The 24,139-nt window shown below is 44.1% G+C and overlaps 3 protein-coding genes across 6 annotated transcripts in view; 1 reads left to right on the forward strand and 2 right to left on the reverse strand.

Annotated features, from left to right (window-relative positions):
• Window positions 1-7,127, reverse strand: part of Spata5 (spermatogenesis associated 5) — a 150,783-nt gene extending 143,656 nt beyond the window's left edge. The window contains exons 1-3 of one of the 4 annotated variants that reach the window (XM_021226902.2): window positions 6,688-7,127; window positions 2,601-2,725; window positions 982-1,139 (exon numbers count right to left, since the gene is read on the reverse strand). In XM_021226902.2, the coding sequence (XP_021082561.1) occupies window positions 982-1,139; window positions 2,601-2,725; window positions 6,688-6,847 (443 nt within the window). In that variant the 5' untranslated portion in view covers window positions 6,848-7,127. The remainder of the gene's footprint in view (window positions 1-981; window positions 1,140-2,600; window positions 2,726-6,687) is intronic. The other 3 variants (XM_005069692.4, XM_005069691.4, XM_005069693.4) reach the window with 3 other exon arrangements.
• Window positions 7,128-7,609: 482 nt separating this feature from the next.
• On the forward strand, window positions 7,610-23,263 carry Nudt6 (nudix hydrolase 6). The gene is made up of 5 exons (XM_005069647.4): window positions 7,610-7,862; window positions 10,833-11,036; window positions 15,922-15,977; window positions 18,639-18,693; window positions 22,716-23,263. Exons 1-5 carry the CDS (start codon window positions 7,646-7,648, stop codon window positions 23,111-23,113), a joined length of 930 nt encoding a protein of 309 aa, XP_005069704.1. The 5' UTR covers window positions 7,610-7,645; the 3' UTR covers window positions 23,114-23,263.
• The window catches only part of Fgf2 (fibroblast growth factor 2), a 60,806-nt gene continuing 54,769 nt past the window's right edge, over window positions 18,103-24,139 (reverse strand). The window contains exon 3 of the mRNA XM_005069694.4: window positions 18,103-23,648. Within this exon, the coding sequence (XP_005069751.1) occupies window positions 23,463-23,648 (186 nt within the window). The 3' untranslated portion in view covers window positions 18,103-23,462. The remainder of the gene's footprint in view (window positions 23,649-24,139) is intronic.

Here is a 24,139-nt window from a genome sequence, read left to right on the forward strand (position 1 = left end):
TAAAAACTAAACCAAGTGCCATGCACAGCTATTATAGACCAGAAGAACAAGTTGTTTAAATTATTTACACTTTCCAGATACATATTTCTTGCAGGAAAATATCTTCAGTTTGATATTTCAGAGGTGTAAGGTGTTGATCTTCAAAACATAAGGTACTATTCATTGGGAGGCCATGAAACCGTAAGAACTAACCCTTTATGAAATGTCAGTGTACATTGCATAGAAATGGTTAATACTGCTTTGTAAAACAGCTTCTCATACATATAAACTTCATGTACATTTAGATAAATACACATACATACGTATGCATAGATATCTGTCTATCTAGAAACACCTATGACACATATTCTATACATGTTAAGCCACAATAAGAAGGGTGCTTCTGTGTGGTTATCAGTCAAATACATCTGAAAACACACTTGCCTAATCACCCCCCTTTTTGAACTTGCCTAGCACAGAGAAAAGCTACATCCATAGCCAACTTCATTCCCTTTGTATAATTTACACACTAGGTCTTAGAAAAATCAAATCCCGTACATTACCCGAAGAGGTGCAAGTAGAAAAAGAGTACTGACTGCAACGGAAACGGATTCTGAGGAATATGCCTAAGAAAAAATAGGGCCCATATATTTGAATGCCTGGTCTCTGGTTGGTGGAACTGTTTGGGATCATCCTAGTAATCACCAACACCACCAGAAGAGCTGTATACAGGGAGTACCTAACATCACTACACCTTCTTCTAAGAGCCTGCTTCTAAACAGTCTCCAAAGAGCTAGAGAGATGGTTCAGAGGGTGTTCAGCAAAGTCAAAAGAGGGCTCTGGATTCAATGGAACTAGAGTAACGAATGGCTGTGATGCGTTGTGTGGGTGCTGGGAACCAAAACTGGGTCTCTGCAAGAACATGAACTCTTGACCACAGTGTCATCTCTCCATCCTCTGAGCAGCTTTGAGATAGACAGTCACCAAAGAAAAGCGCCAAACCTCAGTGCCAAGTCCATTTCCTGAGCCTGAAGCACGGCTCCCAAAAGAGGCTGGACCTGGATGGTCTCACCAGCTCTTACACCCACATTCTTCTGAGCCATTTCACTCAGGCCAACCTTGCCTCCAGGAAATCCTGCAACTGGCCAGGCTGTATAAACCTACTCAGAGAAAGAAAATAACAATAAAAGAAAATCAATACATATAAGGAACATAATGTTAAGCATATCTAATACACAAAACAGAATCATTATTCCCAAATAATATGACACAACCTGTAGTAGGGTAAATTACAGTTCAAAAATATAAAATTAAATCCTATGTAAGTTCACAAATTACTTTTAATGAATATTGTATCTACTGTGAAGATCAGGAAGCAGCTCATAGTGAGCAGACTTTAAAAAAGACCAAGACATTAATAGATGGTAAGAAATAAAGGAGAAAAATATAAAAAGCAAGATAACTTGGAATGAATGCAACCCGGTATTTCCTATCCATAATACAATGCAAAACAGTTAAGAGTCTCTAATACCTGGGGGTCTTAGAGCTGGAGAGATGGCTCTGTCTATAAAGTGCTTGCTACACAACCAACCTCCAGGACCCGTGAAAAAAGCCAGGTGTGGTGGCTCACACTTGTAACCCCAGTACTAAGAGGCAGAGATAGCTGGGTCTCTGGGGCACACAAGCCAAACAGCACAGACTTACCCATGTGTTCCAGACCAAATGAAAGACCCTGTCTCAAAAAGGGAGGTGGGGGGAACCTAAGAAACATCAGAGGTCTCTGCATGCATATGAACACATCTACACACAGACCCATAAAAGAGCACACAAACGCCTTCCATGGATTGGGGGGGAGGGGTAACGTGATGGCAGAAGCCGGAATTGGCAATAAGAGACAAGCTGCTAAAAATCTGGTAAAAGCTCTGGTCTTGGAGTCTTCAGATTTCACATGACATACAGCCAAACCCAGAGAGAACAAGTAAGTATTTGTATGGAAGGCAGATGCTCTTCTTACCTCAAGGTCACATTTCTGCACAGAAATGTATTTAATAACTAAAAGAAACAAAGCTTAAAGGGACATGTGCCACTACCTCCCTGTAAAAAAAAAAAAAAGCAATGGTCCTTTCTCTACAGTGTCTAAGTGACTACCATGTACATGACAGTCTTACTAGTTTTCCAAAGACTTATTACTTTATGTATATGTGCACGTGTGGTGTGAAAGTATGTGCACATGTGCTACTGTCCACAGAAGCCAAGTTCTCCTGGAGCCGGAGTTACAGGTAATTATGAACTACCCAATGGGGTGCTAGGAACCGAACTCAGACGTTTTGGAAGAACAGTGCGCATTGTTAACTGCTGAGCCATCTCTCTAGCACCCATACGACTATCTTTAATTTAAAAGTAATTTTTTTTTGAGTCAGCAAGATGGTCCCACAGGTAAAGACACTTGCCACCAAGCCTAACAACCTGAGTATGACTCCTGAAACAGGCATCATGGAAGGTAAGAATCAACTCCCGATCCACATACACAATTAAAAACTTCTGCTCACTGATTGCTGCTTGTATTTCAAGTTAAAATCAGAACGATTTCCAATGCTTCTAATAAAGGATAAGAATTTTACCTCCTGCTTTCCATCCAAACTGGTAAGGAGCACTGGTCGGCCTATGCATATGTTTGCAGACTTCATAGTGCTAAGTCCAAGATGAACAAGGGAGTTCTGGAATGTCTTAGGAACTTTGCCATCTACTACAAAACAAGAAAGAATTATTTTACACTATTTTATAACTGAAATTAAGACATTTTAGATAATTGAAAATCCTACATTCATATAATCATTCCAATGAATTCATCATATTCTGAAGAAACTCTCTTTTTTAAACAAAGTAACATAAGACCAAACCTTTTGGAATGTTTACTGGCAATGTGTGAGTATAATCTGTATAACCTACAAAGTTTAAAGAAATTTCTTGGTTCATTAAGGACATACTGTGGCTGAGGTATATTATGTCAGAGTAGAGCACTTCCCTAGCATGGCCAAGGCCTTGGGTGCTGTCCTCAGCACTGTCACAGACAGCACCAACTACAAAAACTATACTTCCAACAGTCTCTGCAATTTCTGCAGAAAGATAGTCAGTTGCCAGGTTTCAAAGACTACAACTAGAACATCTATCTCTCGAGGCTTGTTTCTGCTTCTGAACCACAAAATCCAAGAGTTTAAAACCTTGCAAAAAAAACCTCCACACCTCCCAGTTAATGGAGATCTTGTACAAATTTTCACCCAAGTTCTTGTTTCTCAATATACCGCCATTACTCAAGCATTGGACAGAATTCTTCCAAGACTTTACATTTAGTGTATGCATGCATGTATATGGTGGTAGAAAGACAATTTCAGGGAATCCATTCTTTACTTTATACCACGCAGATTCCAAGGATCAAACTCAAACCCACAGTAACAGGTACTTAGAGCAACTAGTCATATGACATTCACAATCAAAAAGAAGCAATGAATGCATACAAGAACTTATTGTTCTCTGCTCTGACTGTGGATGTAAAGTGGAGAGTTCGCTCAAGGTCCTACCATGGTGACTTCCTGCGATAAACTATTACCTGAAATTGTGAGCTTAAAAAAAAATCCATTCTCTCTTAAGCTGCTTTTTCAGGGTATTTTATCACAGCAATGGAAAGGAAATTAAGACAGCCTCTCTCCCCATGCATCACAGGTATACAAACCATATCATAACCCTGTACTATGTGTCTTACTCAATCAGAAAGAAGCTTGATACCTTTTGGCTACAGTGAGCTCTTAGGATATACCTGTCTCTAGCTCCCAAATTATCAGGTTATATGACACCCAACCATACATGGGTACTGAGGATTCAAACTCAGGTCCTCATGCTTGCAAAGCAAGCGTTCTTACCCACTAAACCATCTTCCCTGCCTCTATACCCAGCTTTTTACATGGGTGCTTGATATCTGAATTCTGGTCCTAATGTCTGTGCCACAAGATCTTCACTCACTGAGTCATTTCACCAGCCCAAAAGGTCAATTTCAAACAACCATCCACCCTTGCTTCATTGCCTCATGGAGTTTATAATCTAGTAGCATGAGTTATCCAACCAGTACAGAATAACTGTTTAGTTACAAACTAAGACTATATAACAACAAAATGACTGCGAGACCTAGCAAAGTCTCTTCTGTGTGATCTGACCTAATTTAGAAGAATTAGAGAATGTTACTCAAAAGAAAGTACTGCTAAAATTCAGGTGTGGAGGAAGAGAAAGACAGAACTCATTACTTCTAACAGAAAAAGTATGCACAGATGCTGTGGATAGACGGGTGTGTGATGCATCCTTCAGAGACTAAAAGACCTATAGAGACAAGAGAGTTGCTTAAGGGAGGCAAAACCATGCAGGGCAACGTACTGTACCAAAATACCAGTCCTAACCCTGACAGCAATGGAAGTTCACAGGGAAGAATAGCAGTATCACTGTAGATTTCCATCTTAAAAGGTCATTCTGACTATAAAGTAGAAAAAAGAGTAAGAGAACGAAACTGCAAGCAGGGAAATCAAACAATGGCTACTGCAGTAGTTCAGGTGAAGGATGAAGGATGATGGTGTCTTGAGTTTGAAACACAAGCAGCAGGAATGCTGTAAAAAGGAACACTGAAAACATCTGGATAATAAATGACTCAGTAGTGGAGCAGATATAGACATGAGAATGAGCTGCGCTATGCCTAAGATTTCTGATTTGTTTGTATTTTGTTTTCCAGATAGGGTTTCTCTGGGTAGCCCTCGCCATCCTGGAACTCACTCTGCAGACCAAACTGGCTTCAAACTCTGAGATTCGCCTGTCTCTGCCTCCCAAGTGCTGGGATTGGAAGCGTGCCCCCAGTGGTTTCTACATTTTTTAAGGACTAAAAGTGGTATTACTGGAAGAGGTAGACTTAGGAATTTGGCTCTAAAGTGGCTTTGAAAAATTAAAGGGAAGAGGTAATGGGCAATACTATTCAAGATACAGTCTACAAACTACTGTTACAAGTTCATAATACGGTTCAGTATTTAAGAATCACTTAGACTTTTACAGCAAGCTGATAAAATTTTGTGTCTGTGAGCCCAGTAAATGTCATTATTTTGCTTTTTATTTTTCTAATTGCACTATCTTACAAAACTGTCAATATGTTGGCCATTTTTAACTTTGCCAAACAAAGTGTTTGAGAAATTCTGATATAAAACTGAATCAGAAACAGTATCCTTTGTTTGTTTTGTTTTTCAAGACAGCGGTTCACTGTATTGCTTTGGAGTCTGTCCTGGAACTGAGATCCGCCTCCAGAGTGCTGGGATTAAAGGCATCCGCCACCAACACCTGTCCTCAGAAACAGTACAATTTACGGAAATTAATCAAAATTGATGATGATATAAATGATAAACTTAGCTTTGGATATTCTTGCCACAAATTATATTTAGAGAAAAAAGAGGATATCAAACTAAGAATGAAGAAACTTCAATATTTCAGAATCAGATGAAAGAGGGTAAACGTGCAAAGAAAATGATTACCAATGCACATGGAGAAAATTATAAAAGTCTAATGATAAATAAATTAAGTGGCAAAATGTTTTGAGGAAGAAAAGATCAACAACGCCAAAGGATAGAAGGCATCCAAAGGCGAGTAATGAAAACCACTCACTGGTTTGCCAACAGAGACAAGCCGTGACCATCACGAAGCCGTTCCCAGTAGACATGGCAAGCGAGTCAAACAGGACCAGGGCAAGTGACTGACAAAGAGGCAGCAAACAGTGCATTTAGTGAGCACGCCACATACAGGTGGAGAGAGGGAGGGACATCGTGGAACTTTCGCGGTGGTTTGGGACAGAAGACTAACATATGTAAATGACACTGGTCAGGATCTACTCCAAGGGAGTTGAGTATGCAGAACAGAACCAGAACAAGCTGTATTCTGGCTTCTAAGACAGAAAAAAAAAAAACCAAAACTGTGCTAACGCTGAAAGTCTTACTGGACATAAAAACCAGGCCCCTAGTTAAGTCTCCATTTTTTTTTTTAGAAACAATTACACGTCAAGCATGCTAAGACACTTATCAAGAAAATGATGTTTCAGACATAAGTCTGTTCATTCACCCAAGCCAACCAAACTGCTGTAAGACAACGGCTCTGGAATAAGGCAGATCCGAACCCAAACATGAAAGCCCGCTCGCCCTCTCTACTCCGTAAGACCGCACTCACCTGTCACCGCTCCTGCGAAAGCTAAACGAGCCGTGCATGTGACAAGGCTGACTCACGGCTAACACTGGCGTGCAACTAACTAGACGGCAGCAGCTAACTATCGGAAGCCGAGCGGCCGACGGAGACCCTCCGTCCTTCCGAGAGCCACAGCGCGGCCGGGGGCCGCACGGCTGCGCCATCAGGAACCAACACTGAGCTCTTCGGGGTGAGCGAAGGCCGCTGCGTGAGAGACACTTTTGCAGGGTGGGACGGGCAGTCAGTCCCCCAGGGCCATCGCGAGCGCGGCCCTAACTCGGCTGGATGTCCGGAACGGACGGAGCAAGGGAAGGCAGAGCAAACGGGAAAGGGAAAGCCGGGAGCATTCCGCCCCAGGGCCGGCCGGGCGGCCGCCGGCTCCCGCGTCACGCCCACCTCCACGGGCAGCGCTCCCCTCGGGCGCCTCAGCCTCGCCGCCCGCGCTTCCCTCACCTTTCTCGAGGAAGTTGGTCACCACCAGCATCCCCGGCGCCGCCACGTCCGGCCGGGCAAGAGGAGCCGGGGTCCCCGCGCGGGACGACGCCGCAGACAGCGAGGGCGAGGCGCCCTCGGCGCCCTCCTTCTGCCGCTTTCTGCTCTTCTTGGAAGACATGACCGCAGGCTGTCGGAAAAAAGAGCCGACCCGAAGCCGGCTCAACGTGCGCGGCTCGGGGAGAAAACTTCCGGGTCAGAGGTCAGCGGCTCGGCGCGCACGCCGTAATGCCCCCACGTGGAGCGCAGAGCTCGAGTCAGAGGCGGTTAGCGACGGTCTCTCGAGACGCTTTCGCGAAGTAAGACGGGCTGGCCGTAGGAACCTCCGTTCCCGTTATGAACCCCTCAAATGTGGACTTCGGTTACTACGCCGCTTTGCCTAGACCCGAAGCAAGTGTCGGTTGCCTTAACACAGCAAAACACACCAAAAAAAATCCGGAAGTTTCTCATCTCTGTCCAGAGCCACCGAAGACACTCCGCAGAGCTCTCTGCCAAATGGGAAACCCAGCTCAATTTTAGCGGGAGGTGACACTTTTCGAGAGTTTACGGTCAGCCCCCCTCCCGGCGAAGAGGGGCGGAGTGAGCGCCGGAAGACGTCGCGAGATTGTTTGCGGCGAGGCGGGGCGGGGCGATCGCCGGAAGGAGAGGCGAGGCTCTGTGCTGGACGGCAGGGGGAGGGGAGGGCGAGAAGGGGCGGGGCTTTCCGCGGAAGGCGAGACTGGGCGGAGCCAGGAGACGTAGAGGGAGCGAGGCGAGATGGGGCGGGATGGGGCGGGGCGGGGCGAGATGGGGCGGGGCGGGACGAGATGGGGCGGGGCGGGGCGAGATGGGGCGGAGCGGGGCGAGATGGAGCAGAGCGAGATGGGGCGGGGCGAGACGAACCGGAACCTAAGGAGCGACAGAAAAGCTAGGCGCCGCAATGAGGTGGCTGAGGAGACCGGTTTGCTTGCAGGCAGCGCTGCTCCGTGCAGGCGGAGCCGGGCTCCGGGCAGAGCCACGCACGGCCTCGGGCATCCCGCAAGACGCGGGCGAGCTGCAAGGCGAGCTGGACAGATTTGGGGGCGTCTCGGTGCATCTGGCACGGCACCGCGCGCTGCACGGGTTGGACGCTGCCGCCTTCCGGAGGCTCTTGGAGGGCAAGTGCGGGTGCTCGGGTCCCGGAAACCAGGGCGGAGCATGCGGGCTCTGAGGTGAAAGCTGGAAGGACTCGCAGCGGTCCTCTAGCTGTGACCTGGAAGTTCCCTCAGCCATGCCCGGGTCGAAACCTGAATCCTCGCCCGTGCTATTGCCGCGGGTTCGCAGCGCCTGCCTCGGTGTCGGCCACACATCTAACTCTTAGTTAAACGCCGATAACCTCACATTTGCTACCTTGCAGCCTTAGTTTTGTTGGCGCTTAGATTCTGCCACAGTGTTTGAGAGGCACAACTCTCCTAATCGGGACAGATAGGAGCTGGCAGGTCAAGAACCAGTGCTTGTTTCTACCCGCAGAGCTTTGCATTTTCAGTAGGAACACATCACTAGCTTTGGACGCAGGGTCCAGTTATCCGAGAGGAAGCTTGAGTGACTTTAGGGTAAGTGGTTTATTAGAGCAGCCTGTCTCTCAGACTGAAGACATAGCGTGGAGATTCAGCTATGGAAAGTTCCTTTCACATAACCGGTTAACCCTTTGAGCAACATGACAAGTAAGCGCCTCTAGTGCTGTTAATCTTCAAACTGGTCTACTTCACTTAAGTGCTGAGAAGCCCCGCCCAGACTCCAGCAATGTCACCTGGAGGAGAAGCAAATCTGTTCATCCACTGATATGTATACACATGTGGACAGCACACGTTTGTCATACCGGTGACCAATGCTAATCTGAGCACTGCTCCAGAAAGTGCTGGATTTAGAAACGTGTCCAGGGTTCAAGTCCCAGACTCTGCCAGGCATTACCCAAATGACTGCTGAAAAGACTTCTTAGGTGAATAATGCTAGCCCTAGTTACTGAATAATTATGATCAAAGCCACCCTGAATGAAGTTCCTTACAGCGTTTTACGCATCGTTAATAAAACATTTCACTGTAATGACCATTTTAAGAAATATGAATTTATTTTGTCTTCATAACCTGAACAGTACGTGCTCATCCGTTAATGAAGGCACAGAGGCAGTGGGTATCTCCCCCGGCTCTGGGTCAGTACTTGTCCACACTGTTCTACAAGCCACTGTCTAATTCTGGTGTGATAGGATCACACAAAACTAATCGTGTGACCCTCCTAGCTCTGCTTCCAGATCACTGGAATTACAGAAATAATTACCATGCCTGGCATCACATACAGTTTACAATGGCGGTGAAATCGCCCTGCTTCTAGTGAGAGGATTGCAGATTCATGACATTTTAACTAGCAGGTTAGGTGATGTGTGACACATTCCAGTGAGTCACACAGACAGCACATGTTAAGTTCACATAGTAGTAGCACCTGTGCAGTGGTTAAGAGACTTGATGAGGTCATACAGGAGCTGGTCTTCCAGGACCAGGTACAAGACATGGGGATGTGGGGAGGGACCACGTTACTTAGAGGGGGAAAAGGGAAAGGAAGAAATTCTTCATAGAACTGGGTCTAGGATAATTCCACTATGAGGAATGAACATCAACAGGCCTCTGGATGAAGCTAGGGTGGACACTGGGTTCAGTGCCGAGGTGGTTTGCAGTAGCCACTGGCGAGGTGAAGTTAAGTGTTAAGTGAGGTCAGAACTGAGCAGCCTCACGCTTTAGTTGACACAGTGGTAACATGAATGGTCCAAGGTGGACAGTTTAAAGGCAAAATCGGACCCCGTGTTTTAGAAAGCAGCCTTCTCATTTGATTGGAAGGACTGCCTGGGAAGGACCACAGAAGACCCTGCATGATGGAATGTTCTGGAGTCTCAGTGGAGGTGTTGGTTATGGGTGTCTTCAAATGCACACTTGGGATGTGTGCATCTTTACATCATTTTACCTCAGCCCAGAAGGATTCAGCTAGAGAAAGTGAGGTAGGAAGTATCTGCTCCTAATAGCCTCAGTGCATGCTGGATCAAATCAAGACATCTATTAAGGACCAACAACTTGTCACTGTGGTAGGCAAATTGACCTCCAAAGATGGGGAGCCCGTGGTCCTTAGCAGGGAGGAGCTTACCTAGGCAAGGCTAAGAAAGAAGAGAAAGGCAGGTGACCAGGAAGTGCGTAACTTGGCACCAAGGGGGAGAGAGTGGGAAGAAGGATAGGAGAGTGATCCGTGACTGCGAGGTTTTGCTGAATGCTCAGCTGTGGTGCGGAAATTCTCACAGTGCGAACACTTGAATAATGTTAAGCATCTGAAATATCTAAGGCTCAAATAAATGAGCACCTTTCCCCCCTGGCTTAATCCCACAGCAAACTAAGAAAATGTAAAGATTTCTAAGATAGAAAACCTATCTTATATTCAGAATGATGTTATAATGAACTTTTAAATAATATAAATGTCTAGAGTAGAAACTGGCTGGGTAGCGTGCAGGGAACATGAGGGAGGCTGCTGCTATTTGAAGGAGTTATAATGATAGACTTTAATATGTAATGTATTGTTAAAGGCATAATATAAACTGTAGACACTATGTTAATGACAAAAATCGCAAGGAAAAAATCTAAAAGTTTCTTCAGGTTAGTAATAGAGAATTGACTTTTTTTTTAACTTCTTTAGTCACCTTGCAGTTTGTAAACCAAAAATAACATCAGAACTCTCACAGGAAGAGTTAAAAAACAAACACAAGAGCACCTTTCTTCATCATCGTGAATATTAAAGCTAAGGCATGAAAAGAAACAGTGGGCTGGGATCGTGGCTCGGTGGTGGAGTACCCCGTAGCACAGGCAGGACCCTCGCCGTGATCCCAGCACTGCAAAGAAGAAAGCAGTAACCCCGCAGTTGTTTTCAACCAGTTCCTTTGTCCACTGCACAGCAGTGTGGAGTGCTGGTCCCATGTTCAGGAGGCATGGTTATAAACACCAGCACTGCGATGGGCGGAGGATCACCTCACTGGGCTATAGTAATGCAGAGAGGCGTCGACCGCTCACCCCACTGAAGAGCTTACAGAGTGTCTTCTTCCTCCCTCTGCATTCCAGCTGCCGTACAACGGTGGCGATCCGAAGGAAGGGTGGCTGCGTGGCTACACGTCCCCATCCTGCAGAGTCACTTCATCGCGCCTGCCGCTGCCCTGGGCTTCTGCTTCCACCATGCAGAATCCCATTCCTCGACGCTGACTCTGTGGCTGGGAGAAGGACCTAGCAGACTGCCAGGATATGCTACACACCAAGTAGGGGTTGCAGGTCAGTCTCAGACCCACGCCCACCGGAAATAACGTTTCACGGGTTTACCGTGTCTTCTTGCCACTGAGCTGTCAGTGAGCACTGTGCAACTGTAACATACAGCTTTTGAAAAACAAAGGCTGTCTGTCCCGGGACTCCCAGGGTGTCACAGAGAACCAGTGGAGAAGTGGGCTTCCCAAAGGCCGCACTTAGCATGCTCCACACAGATGATTAAACACTTCTCAGTGGTGACACTGAATTGGGATAAGGAAATCTCCAGAAAGTAAGGGGATTTTGTTGTTGTTTTGGTGATTCAAGTGTATTGCAATCAGCACACGTATGACATAGTAAACTTGAAACATGTTCAAGGAGACAAGAATAAGTTTTAAAAGATAAAACAATATTATAATAGGTTCTTAAAAGAGTAATCCTTGGACACAGACATTAAGGGTAGTATTGGCATCAGTCAAAAGTTGAGCGTGTCCTCATGGAGTACCCTTTGTTCTGGCTTTGGCCAGCTGTGGTTTCAGGAGGCCTTTGTAGTAATTATTATCAGGTGTTCACATTAAGGACTTGTCTTCATAATCTCTCAACTTTATTTCCTGTTGTTAAGATCGACATAAGGAACCCATTTTGATTCTGACAAAGCTCATGGTTGTTTCACATGTACTAGTCTAAATAGGTACTAAGTGTGTAGAGTCGTACAGGAAAACTTTTAGGTTGGACTTGAAATGAGGCAAACTAACCATTTAATCATTTGACTATTACTTCGTACGACTTTAAATGGTTATTGTGCCAAGTGGTTTAAAATAGAACAGTATAACTAGTGTAGAGCCTTGATCTCCCCAGTTAGCTTCAGTGTTGCATGATAAATAAAAGACCCAGAGACAGATATTGGGGTTCAAGATTCAAGCTGAAGATTGGAAAAACAAAGCAGCGGGGTTCTAGCTCTTACTCTACCTTGGACTGAAAGGCGATCCTGGCTCCACCAAACCTCAGACTGCTGCTGGAGAATCCTAAGACTAAAGTGTCTTCCTCTCCTCAGTGTGGCTGGAGAAAGAATGCCTCTACTGAGACCTTGCTTCTGTCTTCTGTACTTCCCTAGTGTTGGGATTAAAGGTGTGAGCTGTAATTCTCTTTTAGACTGATTCACTCTTGTGTAGATCTGGGTGGCCTTGGACTCACAGAGATCCATCTGTCTCTTAATCCTGAGTCCTAGGATTAAATGTGTGTACCACCACCTCCTAGCTTCTGGCTGCTGGGATTAAAGGTGTGAATCACCACTGCCTGATACATCTGCAGCTTGAAGCTGACTTTGCTTTTCTGAATCCTCAGGCTAACTTTAATAAGCCATAAATAATCTATCACTACCCTTCAGAAACAGGAAATTCTCATTGCTGAGGGCATTGGAATCTAGAGGGCTTGCCAGAATGGACATCGACTTCCATCCCCAAGGTTCTGATTCCTGCTCATTTCTCTGTGCCAGCTGTTGTTGCTGCTGCCCTCAGGGCCATCTTTTGAGAGCCAGGGTTAAGGAAGTTCTTAGGTTTCCAGAAAACACACACACACTTAAAATAGAACAATGCAGGTTAATTATGACCACAGTTAAGTGGGGATTTTCATGTAGTTTATGTGAGGTTTTAGTCTGGTCTGTGTATCTAAAGTGTTATAGATGAGCTAATGGGAGTGTCTGGTACTATGCTCTCTCTGTAGCCTTCTTCCCTGCAGCAAGTAGACATTCAGAAGCATTCTGTGGGCTCCACCTCAGAGGATTCTAACCAGCCATTTGATGCTTCATCAGAAGTTCTGCAAAGCTATGGTGTGTGTGTGCACGTGCGTGCGTGCGTGCGTGTGTGTGTGTGTGTGTGTGTGTGTGTGTGTAGGCCAGAGCACAACCGTGCCTGGCATCCTCAAGTGCCATCTGCCTAGTGTTTCATAACCTAGAGCGCCTGCTTTGGCTAGGCTGGTGAGGTAGCAAGCCAAGGGTCTGCAGATGTACTGTGCCTGGCTTTTTATGTGGAGGCCAAGGACCTGAGCTCAGTCCCACATGCTTGCACAGGAAGCGTTTTACTGACTTCAGAAAAGCCCCCCAACTTCCTATCTAAGATAAGGGCCTCCTCCATGCCTGTTTGACCAGTCTGTGATTCTTTATCCAGATCTGCTTTTCTTTGTAGTATCCCACACCCAATGATATATATGTACTTGATATGCAAACTCCTTGAAGCCAGACATTTTGTGTCTTGTTCACCATTGTTTTCTCAAGCTAAATACAAAGTAGGCACCCAGAATACCATGGGAGGGAGGGAGGGCGTACAGATGTGTGGACAATGACATCTTTAGATACGGAACAGCTGCTGTGTCTTGATGGAGCAGCTCTGTCCTTAAGTGCCCACTTGGACTGAAGCCTGGCTGTTAAGCCCAGCTCTCTCCCTGACGGCTCTGTGAACTCAGTCACTCCTTATGACACTCACATGACCCTGTGACAGGCACATGGAGCCACTCGGTGCCTAATGTGCTGGAAGGAGCTTCTGTTTAACTCCAGTCTTGTGTTGCGTTAGCTTTATACTGTGACCAGCAGGGGTCGCTCCAGTTGTGCTAATATCTTCCCACTCTGCCTTAGTTTATGCTGTTTGTGAACACATTAAAGAAAAAAAGATGCTAGGTAATCACAAAGCCTTCCAATCTAAAAGTAGGTTTCTTGGCATTCTAATCCCTTGGAAAGTCCAGTTAGACTTGCATCCTATAATACCTCCTCCATTGGAGTTAATTACAGTTATGGGTGTCTTTTCCTGCCTCAGAGTACCGAGTGCAGTGCTTCATTTCAGGTACTTTTTAACGTTTGAATTTTTCAAATAAGTTCTGTTTATGAGCGTGTGTGTGTGTGTGTGTGTGTGTGTGTGTGTGTGTGTGTGTGTGTGTGTGTGTGTGTGCCTATCCTGTGTGCAGGCATCCATAGAGACCAGGGAAGGACATCGGATCCTGGGAGCTAGAGTTACATGTAGTTACAAGGCATCTGAAGTGAGTGCTGGGTACTGAACTGAGGTCTTCTGCAAGGAAATATAGGTTCTTAAGCTGTGAGCATCTCTCCAGCCCCTCGATTCCAAATAAGCTTCTCTCACATTCGTTGCCTCTCTATTTCTTTTTTAACCCCTTTCTGGCATTCTGTGTAACTTACCACACACACAGCAGGATATGAATCCCAGACTGGAGGTTTTGCTGTGTTTACTACTGCATCCCCAGCATCTGGTAAAATGCCTCATACATAATAGGAGCTCAGGTAATACATAAAGGACTTCCGTATGTTACATGAAAAGACTCAATGAATTTTGAAAGAATTGGTAAGTATATAGAAAATATCTTCTTATGTGGATATGTTTAAGTTAGCCCATTTCAAGGAATCTAATACAAATCTTTAAAATAGTATTTATGTTTTTGACCCAGGATTGCCCAAACAAAAATATTAAAAGCTAGCTAGGTGGTAGTGGTGCACACGTTTAATCCCAGCACTCAGGAGGCAGAGGCATGCACGTCTCTGTGCATTTGAGGCCAGCCTGGTCTACAGAATGAGGAGTTCCAGGACAGCCAAGGCTACACAGAGAAACCCTGTCTTGAAACCCCCCCCCCAAAAAAACAAACAAAACCTAAGAACAGGCTGGAGAGATGGCTCAGCAGTTAAAAGCAGTTGGTGCTCCTTCAGAGGATCTGAGTTCGATTCCTGACACACACATGGTCATCTGTAACTGCAGTCTCAGAGGACCCACTGCCCTCTCTGGCCTCCTTAGGCACTGCATGCACGCGGTACAGACACACAAGCAGGCAAAGCACCCATACGAATAAAAAGGGGGATTTATTTTTTAAATACTCAAGAAAGATTTGGCTTGGTCCTAGCAAAGACCACAGTGTACTGAGCAGTGTATATGATGAATGAGAAAATGAAAGAGCTGGATCGACGCCTTAAGCACCTGCAAGATAAAGCCTTCCACTGTGTGAGTGTGCTGTGAAATATATTCATACACAGTAAGGAAGTGTAGCTGCCTCAGACAGGTCTTAATGGATACTGAGATAGTAGGGGTCTCTATCAGGAAGCAGAGGTCTGCACTGTGCTTCAAGGAGTAAGAATTTGAACAACAAGTTCAGTCATGTCTTTAGTGTTTTGAGCTCTGAGGTATGAATGCTTGTGTCATGTTAGAAACATAATCCCCAGGTTGGCGGCATTAATAGGTGAGGCCTGCGCATGTGACTTGGTCCTGTGGACAGAGCTTTAACAAGGCATTAGAGCCCTTATTAGCAGAAGCCTAAGGGGTCCACCCTTCCCCCGGGGTGCTCTCTCTCTGAGAACTAGCCCCTCAAAGACACTGCATGGATCAGCGTCTTGATTCTGGACGTCTTAGCTTCTGGATCTGTAAGGAAGAAAATGTTCTAAGCTCTCAATAGGCAGTGTCTCTTTAGAAAGCCGGATAGACAGCAGCAAGTACTCACAACTGTTTGAACACCAAAGAAAATGTAAATAAAGTGTAAAAAAATATGTTCATCTGTGCCATGAGGCATGGACAGCCTATAGAAAAGGTTTATGCACATGATTCTTGTAGAATTTTAACATATGCTGTATCTTTCCTGGAAGTGCCAAATTGCTGTGGGAGGGAAGGAAAGAAGGAAGGAAGGAAGGAAGGAAGGAAGGAAGGAAGGAAGGAAGGAAGGAAGGAAGGAAGAGAGAAGAGAAAAAAAAGGCAAACTGCCAACTGAGCAATGGCCTCCTTAGTGGAGAGATGTTTTACAGTCTTCTTGTCTGAGGTATCTGGACCAGGCCTTCAAATGCATGTGGGATTCTAATGACCACAAGTAACTACGGGAGGAGTTGAAGATGAGTGAAATTAATATTTTGCAATTATCTTTTCCCTCAAAAAAGGTGCTGTATTTGATGATAGCACCAGAAAAGTGCTGGTTGTACAAGATCGAAATAAAGTAAGTTGCTCCTGCCTTATAGATTGCTTTTCAGACATTTTCCCTAGAGAAAAATAGCATGTAGAAATGTTGGATGGCTAAGGGAATATAGAAAGATACTCTAGTAGTTATTTCTAAGCAGCTACGGGACACTTAGATACTTCTTTAAATGAAGCTGTGATAGAGGCCTGAAACCACCAGTGTGACCCTCAATGCCATGCTTACTTCCTGACTGTAGAATATCACAGATGAGTGTTTAACTGGGAAGACATATTACTGAGGTAGCATTCTTGGTGTTGCCAGGAGCTCGGCTCCCAGAATGGAGAGCACAGAGATTGAAAACATGCCACCCCAACAGTCCTGTGCTCAGTCTCTGGATAGTCATAGAATGGATTCTTTGCCATGAGAGCTTCCAGAGATGCTTCTGAGGAAGGGACATTTCAAACTCAGACTAGCAGAGTTTCTTACCGGGTTATGGAAGAGGAGAGGCAAGGGGAGGGGAGGGGAGGGGAGGGGAGGGGAGGGAAGAGGTGAGGAGAGGCGCTCGAGAGATGGCTCAGTGGTTAAAAGCACTTGCTACTCAATCCAGTTTGGCTCATAGCACCCATGTCAGGAGGCTCACAACCACCTCTACTCTGGCTTGTGGGAATCTGATGCCTTCTTTGACCTCTGCAAGCGCCTTCATCCATGTGGCAGGCACACACACACACACACACACACACACACACACACACATACTCACACACACACACACACTCGTACATATAAATAAAACTTAAAAACAATTTTAAAAGTTTAAAGGATAGAAAAATAAACTGAGAAATTAGAATTGATTGTGTGAAGACGCAGAGTTCAACCAGTGGCTGCCGCATTGGCCACCAAGCAGAACCATCGCCGTGGGGTTTGACCTGAGAGACTGGCAACAGTACTAAAGGCTAAAGGTGGAGTCCAGGCTACTAGAAACAGCAGGGATTAAGGGCATAGTAGAGATGCTTCCATGCTCGGCATTGGTGTCAAAGTGGAGGAGAATGCCTTTTCTACTCTGGTGCTGGGAATCAAGTCAGGGCTAGTGCTGTCTCTGAGCTAGAGTCCAGCGAGAGTATTCATCTTTCTATTTTCTGACCTTTTGTTAAATACTGCTAGACAAAATTAAACATTTTACTACATACTTACAACACGTAATTTCTCAGACATGCTATCTAAGTAACGTACGAGGCTTAACTTAAGGTCATGTCTCTGACTCAAACTTTTTACCATCAACATAAACTTATGCAGCACCTAAGGTAGTACTGTGCCTAGACTTTAGTAAGTTTTATGTTTGGGTTGGGACACAAACATATACATTCAATGATAGTGACTACAGAGTAGGGAATGTGATTTGACAATCATGGTAGGACTCACTGTGAGGATTCTTGGGAGCCAGACATGACTTTAGACTTGAAATGCAAATCATAACTATTGACAGACCTGTGATAACAGAATGATGGTGTACGGGCAGGTTAATATCATAATAATACCAAGTTCTCAAGTGCCCTGTTACACCATTTTATTACAGAGTTTATGACGGTAGTGCCCACATCTTACCAATTTCTAGAGAAACAAAGCTTCCAGAACCATGTCAAAGTATAAACCAAAAGACAGTGTGTCCTTGCAGATGACATAGATTTCTATACTAGTAAAGTAAGGCATAAGGTGCTTTATAAATTAGTGTGAAGCCTGAGTTGGACACAGAAGGGTGGAAAGCCTGGATTCTGTACTGAGTAATCAACAGTGTATGGAAAGCAGGAACCTGCCACTGGCCTCCAAGTCCACATAGCTGACAGGGATGCATGCTCCCAGCAGCACGTTTTCAGGAAGATGAAGGGTCACAGTGCACAGCGGAAGTCCACAAAGGTTTTATGAATGAAGGATATGAGATCTGCAGGTTTATGAGGTCACTTCTCATTCTTGAGATTTATAGTATGATGAACACATACAGAAGAATTCTACAAGGAGACAAGTCATGTCAGCCATGAGAAAACTGTCTTGTGCCAGCTCATCATTATTTTGCTCTATTCTTATTTCTCCCAGAGATCAGGTTTACCTCCTTAGCATCCTCCCACCCCTGCCCCCCAAATAGAAATAATACAAAGAGAATACAAAGAAATGATAGCCAAGAAACCAAATTAATTTTATTCACACTACTCATAAAAAGCAATAACATTTTACACAAAACTCATAACATGAAGAAAATTTGAATAATATCTGTGATTAGAAACAAAACGCAGTAAATGCATGTAAAACTCTAGAGTAGCATACCTCGGTGGTTACATTTCTCCTGTACTCTACTTATAGCAGCATCTGTAAGGTCCTATTTGTTCATATTTAACTAGCAGCCAGGTTCTGTAAAGTACACAAATTAATAGATACTTCCCTCCAGAGTTTCATTAATACAAGTTGTATCACATTAGCTAAATAACACCAATTCTATTTCGTGAAGAGTAAGAGGAAACTATTTCTTCAGTCACCATCTCCATCAAAAGAGAAAAGATGAAGTAATACGAAAGCTGGGGGAAATAGAGTAGAATCGCTAAACACAAGTTTTTGCTACCGTGAGCAGCTGTGGGTGGGCTAGGGGAGAAGCGGACAGAAACAGGAGAATGAGAGTGAATCATGACACCGTGTGTTTCCCTTGCACTGCAGCTGAAAAATGTGTGGAAGTTTCCAGGAGGCCTGTCAGAACCTGGAGAAGATATTGGTATGTATCTATATATTTCTGATAAGCTTGAAAATGTTTGGAAATTTCATGTTTCCTTCTGGTTTTCTAGCTAAGAATAAGACTTTAAATTTTCTAACTGTTTCAGACCAAGTCAGAAAATTTCCAGCAGATTCTGAGGGCTGCTATTCAGTGAGCATGAGTTTTCTAGCACAGCCCGTCCTTAGGGAGTGTTAACACCCCTTTCCAGGGATGCTCTGAGGTCGTCTAAAAGGCATTGACTTGAGATGTTCACCAGTAAAGTTCATTATAAATATTTCAATTAAGGCTAACATTTTGAATTCTTGACCATATTATGTTCACATATGGTTGAAAAATTTAAATGAACTTTGAAGTATAATAAAGCCAACCACAAGGAGATAGTGATATAATTAATTCTCTTTTGAAGGTTTTCATATTTATTATGAATAGTCCAAAGCATAATAAAATATCTTATGAGGAAGTCTCAAGTGGGAAATGGCATGCCTCCCATCTCCCACCAAATCATCTTATAGGGAGAAAGGCTGGGAGCTAAGGACTTAGTCACTGATCCACAATGCATAGAATTATGCGGTTCCTTAAACAATTAGGTTAAACTCAATATCACCCTGATCTATAAATAATACGTTAGATATTCATATTATTTCTCAAAGACCTTTTAACATTCTCATTTCTCCTTAACCAGCTACTGTGTTTATTTATATTTGAGTGTATGTTCATGAAGTCTGAATTTTTAAATGTTACACAGATCTAAATACCCTGTCTATATTTACATGGCCAGCTCCTAACAACCCATCAGCATGCTGATGACATTCAGATACGTAAAACAGACCTTGGGTTATGTTCTCACTGATTGTTTGCTTAGTTCTCAGGATAGGGGGTGGTCTGTTGTCAGTGTGTACTCTGGGGACCTTGGTGTGATATCACATGCCTATTTACCCCAGTACTAAGGAAGCCGAGGCAAGAGGATGGTGTTTTCGGCTACTCCGTGCTACTTAGACCATGTCTTCAGGGACATCTGTATTTAGTAGGGGTGCCAAATACTGAGAGTAGAGGCCACCTTCTTAATGTTCTCCTATTAACTATGTGGTGTGTGAGGGCATGTGAACAAGGTAATTCAGGTCTAGCCTTCTCTCCCTCCTCTGAGGGGAAGCCATCTGAAGCCCCATGTGCCTTTCCTTCCTGAGACATACCTTTTCAAATGAATGGAGATGGGGTTTTTTCCTTTAGAACTTCAGTAAATCCTAAGAATTTCAGACACACTTGGATGTAAATGAAAAAACACATTTTCAAGCAAAGTGTATATAAATTCAGTTTTAGGTATAATTCCACCATCTTTCCTTTAAGTCTACATCATTTTAAATGTACTTCTAGTTTTTGTTTTTTTTGTTTTTTTTAGTATCTGTGGTTATCAAAATAACTTATCTGAACTAAAAAGCAGACAATGGCATTCACCATTAGCTTTAGAACCTGATCCTCTACAACCTGTTTCTGTTGATAGCCAGTACAAAACAAAAGTACTCTCATGAGGAAGCCAGATTGTTTAGACCACCTGGAAATTATATTCTTGAAACCTTTGTTTGGGAAAGCACGAAATACACTTTTGGAATGTTGCCATCCTGAACAGTTTGACATTTACTGGCTGTTAATTAGCCTGTTATTAAATACCAGTAAATAAATACTAGTGAATTCAAAAGCTCATTTTTTTTGGAATCTTTCATCTCTGATAGTGCAAGGTAGGTTAAACATTGATATGCTGAGAGTTGTAAGAAATTAAGTTTTGAAAATGCAAAATAAATTGAAGTCCTTAAGGCTTGAGCCTAAAGGTGTCTTGTATGATCCAAAGGAACAAAATGCCTTCCTACTATATGACATTACTCTCAGTAAAAACCATATCTTGCTTCAGCTAACCAGGGATGTTGAACAGTGCCAGAGAGAGCTCAAGGAAACCCACATGCTGAACGTCTCCCATCCCTTTATTCCATCTCATGGCATCCTACCATGACATCCTACAAAACAGAAGGAACGTGGAACCTCATACTGTCCTACTGTTCAGTAATCCAGCCTGACGTTCAGCATACCTCTTCAGCAGCAAAACTGAGCTTCTAGATTCTTCACACACAGAAATTGTTATTTCAGCTGGGTTAAAGTCTGTTAAAATAATTGGAAAGAAACAGCAGTTTATCTTGATAAATTTAAATTTGAAGTGGAAGGGGAGGATGTCCCACACTTTAGAAACAAAAGCACTGGCTTGCATTTCCTGCTTTTAGCTAGTGGGTGATGCACTGATTTGTTAAACTATCCCGGCTAGCCAGGCAGTGTTCATCCTGTCACCACCACTATAATGACTGCTAAGTAGGACACTCACTCTTGTTTACCCTGGCCTGTTTCCGTGACTTACAGACAGCTGGTCAGACTAGTGGTGCTAAGAACTGAGCAGGATCCCCAAGGTTATTTTCCAGAGCATGGGAAAAGTGTTTATGTGTGTGTGTGTGTGTGTGTGTGTGTGTGTGTGTGTGTGTGTGTGGTATACATACATACATATATATACATATATATACACATATATATATATACACACACAAGAGTCAGAGGCCACTATATAAACGTTGAAGACTAGTGCCACAATTTTTAATAACTTTAATAATGTATTGTATGCAAGATGAAAACTATTTTCTTACTAGAGAAACTTTGTGAGCCTATAATGTTCTTTGATGCCCCTGTTCCCTCCCTCATTATGTGGAACTAGGAACTGAACCCAGCATGCTGAGGCAGGCATCGACATGGTGAGCTGTATGTCTTGTCTTGGTGCTTTCAGTTTTGAAATGTAATTTCTGGCCATGCTCATTAACCTATGAACAAATCTCAGCCACAAGGGAAGTCAGCATACACTTAAAGAATGATAGATAGATGTCATGTGTTTTTGACCAATTTACTGTTCCTGTGAACTTTTCCAGAACTGTTTCTTAGAAACAAGAGCATGTCTTAGGGGCTGGTTTGTGTCCAGTGGGGCAGGAGAGACAGTGTATGGAACTGTGTACTTTTGATAGCTCTTCAATGCATAGGTGTTATCAGTAGAATTACTGGCAAGGCAAACTTAGGTGCTATTTGGCCAACAGCCAGAGAGGCATTAAAGGCATTAAACAACCTATAACAATTCTAAAGATGACCAGAAAAGCGATCAAGGCAGGCAGCTATAGAGCATCAGAACTAGTGAAGTCCATTCAGGCATTCTTCATCAGTGTTTAGAAAAACTGGACATAAATGCAATGTTAATGGTGATGAAAGTCTTGCCATGGAAATTTGTATTTAATTAAAAATACTTACAAAAATGTGAAAAACCTTGTTACATTATAAAACTATATGCATTTCCAGCCTTATGAAAATGTTTGCTGAAACAGCTACTGTATTTTTATGTTGAAGGAATGAATCCCAAGTTCTACACAATCTGATCTCAAGTAAAAGCAGTTTTCAAATCAGGCTAGGATCCACCAGGGGTGGGGGTGGGAGCATAACCACGGTGGGATCCACCAGCAGCTGGCTAGGAGTGGGTATAGCCATGGTGAAAGACTTTGTCCTGTGAGGTTTGAGATCACAAAGAAGTCAGAGTCATTTCACAGCTAACTCAAGTATGTTCAGCACTACAGCCTTCTGTAACAAAGGATGGATACTTTCCCTCAGTTTAATGTTCATAAACTCAGGCAGTTTGATGGATGTTTGGGGCAGGATAAAGGGGAAGGAAGGATTGATCAGAATGTTAGTGCAGCTTTGTTTGCAAATGTGTTCTTTTGGGAAATAGAGCAGAAAGAGGTTAAGAAGATGTGGCTCCCACACGGGACACATGCATGGCCTCCAAGGAGACCTTCAGTGTCTCAAAAGCATCTTAAATACAAAGTGCACTGCACAACATCCAGAAAGCAGTTTGAAGACAGAGCTTTGCTGTTTAACTTCCAGATTGCATCTGGAAACCTTTGATGGCATCTCTAAGAACGAAATCTCTGTGTTTGTTTCTCTCTTTCACATAGGTGACACAGCAGTCCGAGAGGTTTTCGAAGAGACTGGTGTGAAGTCAGAATTCAGGTCCCTGCTGAGCATCCGGCAGCAACACAGGAACCCTGGAGCCTTTGGGAAGTCAGACATGTACCTGATCTGCCGCCTGCACCCATGTTCCTTCACTATCAACTTCTGCCAGCAGGAATGCTTGAAGTGTGAATGGATGGATCTAGAAAAGCTTGCCAGGACTGAAAACACGACCCCCATCACCAGCAGGGTAGCTAGGCTTTTGCTTTATGGACACAGGGAAGGGTTTGACAAAATTGACCTCAGTATGGAGGAACTCCCGTCAGTGTACACAGGCCTGTTCTACAAACTCTATCACAGGGGACTGCCCGAGAGTTACAGAGCCACAACGGGAGTGGACTGAACGCAGACACGGGAGTGAACCAAAGACGGCCATCATCTGCCGTTAATACCTGGCGCCAGCTTTCTCGCTTGTGTGGTTTCCATGATGGGAATCTACGAATGTACATATTTTTAAATCCTCTTTTCAAATAAAGAAAATAGATGAAAAAGATTGTGGCTCTAATCATCACCGGGTCACAACCAAAGCTCTATACTATAAAAGGGGGAAGTCTTAATTTTTTTTTCCAAAACTTGCTGTTTTTCTTTACTGAGGTAATGGTTAAGTGTCTTGTTACATAATGAGCGATCAAACCAGGTGTCCAGACTTAGCTGTGTGCGTTCTTTTCTCTCATTAACGATTCTGAAGCGAGTCAGCTCGTAGCAGACATGGGAAGAAACAGTACGGCCTTCTGCCCAGGCCCCGTTTTGGATCCGAGTTTGTACTGCCCAGTCCGTTTCAGTGCCACATACCAACTGGAGTACTTCCTGGACCGGTAAGTATTGTAGTTGTTAGATTCCAAGCGTTCAAAAAAGAAACATTCTTCTGTAACACACTTCTGAAAAAGAAGGGACATTTTGTTTTTATGCCTTTTGTGTGAAACACCGGTGAGAAGACAGCAAGATAAGCAAATGAGCAAGACTATAGGTCAAAATGTGACCAGACAGTAGCACAGCGCCCCCTGGACAGCAGTAGCCCTAGGACCGTTCCAGCCCTGTGACAGACAGCAGGGTGGGCAGTAGCCCACATGGAGGCAAAGGGACCATACTATCCCGGACTCAGAGCTTCACAACCTCACCTAACCGTTCAGGGACCTGCAGGAGGGTCACACGCTCTACCGAGGGCCACATGGAGCGAAGTTCCTCCAGGTGCAGCTCATACACCACCCCCTACCCCACCCCTGGGGCAACTTCACAGTTAAGCATTTTCACTTTTACATTTCTCATGGGGCTTAAGGGAAACAGTGTCCAAAGGATAACCCTGAGAACTCTTCCCACAAAGAACAGGGGACAGAATAAGTCCCCTGAAGTCACAGGTGTTGGCTACTGG

The sequence above is a fragment of the Mesocricetus auratus genome, unplaced genomic scaffold (assembly GCF_017639785.1).
Source record: "Mesocricetus auratus isolate SY011 unplaced genomic scaffold, BCM_Maur_2.0 Super-Scaffold_100011, whole genome shotgun sequence".
NCBI lineage: Eukaryota > Metazoa > Chordata > Mammalia > Rodentia > Cricetidae > Mesocricetus > Mesocricetus auratus.